The sequence below is a fragment of the Ipomoea triloba genome, chromosome 16 (assembly GCF_003576645.1).
Source record: "Ipomoea triloba cultivar NCNSP0323 chromosome 16, ASM357664v1".
Classification (NCBI taxonomy): Eukaryota; Viridiplantae; Streptophyta; class Magnoliopsida; order Solanales; family Convolvulaceae; genus Ipomoea; species Ipomoea triloba.
In genome coordinates this window covers 960,241-960,918 of record NC_044931.1, presented here as the reverse complement: position 1 = coordinate 960,918, position 678 = coordinate 960,241, and the positions used below count along the sequence as shown (strand labels likewise).

The 678-nt window shown below is 31.9% G+C and overlaps 2 protein-coding genes across 2 annotated transcripts in view; one reads left to right on the top strand and one right to left on the bottom strand.

The window, feature by feature from the left end:
- LOC116007913 (cysteine proteinase inhibitor B-like) overlaps positions 1 to 270 on the top strand; it is a 13,432-nt gene extending 13,162 nt beyond the window's left edge. Inside the window, exon 2 of the mRNA XM_031248572.1 lies at positions 253 to 270. Coding sequence (XP_031104432.1) covers positions 253 to 270 — 18 coding nt within the window. The remainder of the gene's footprint in view (positions 1 to 252) is intronic.
- A 238-nt stretch (positions 271 to 508) lies between these two features.
- LOC116007912 (zinc finger BED domain-containing protein RICESLEEPER 3-like) overlaps positions 509 to 678 on the bottom strand; it is a 3,812-nt gene continuing 3,642 nt past the window's right edge. The window contains exon 3 of the mRNA XM_031248570.1: positions 509 to 571. Within this exon, the coding sequence (XP_031104430.1) occupies positions 509 to 571 (63 nt within the window). The remainder of the gene's footprint in view (positions 572 to 678) is intronic.

Genomic DNA, 678 nt, shown 5'->3' with positions numbered 1-678 from the left:
TTACTAGTGCACATAATAATCATTTGCACATAACTACTATCATATGAATATAAAAGGCATGAATAATATTTTATAATATTTTTAGGTAACCTTATCGGAGTATGGTCAAAATCTCCGAGATGAACTCAATACTTGTTTTCGTTGTAGTCTCATACTTTCCATGTTTATTGGTTCCCTGCCATTAAATATACAAATATATATTAAATATATATGTGAGTTTGGCAGTGTGCCACTGAAAAATGATGCCTGCAGCTAGCACCAAAGGCTTAATTTAATTAGCAATTTATAAACAAAGTTTGCCGGCCTCCATTAGTCTCTTGCGTTCGTAACTACTCCAACTTGCAGCTATGGTGACTTTCTTTTCCCTACACATGAATATAAATATATTATATATAGGATTATATATTAAGATGGGGACCATTGCTTCCCATTAAACATAATAATATATATATGGGATGGCAGATAGTCAAGGGTGGGCTGCCATATTGCAATAAAATACTCCTTTCTTTTAGATGATTTCCTTAATCAACAGTTGGAACAATAATGTTGATATAGTTATATAGAAAGGTCCCTGCAACAAAGAACAAATCCAACATAATATTCAATTAAATACTCCGAATATAGCTAGTGGTAGCCACCACCACATTTCCTGATAATCATATCATATATATATATATA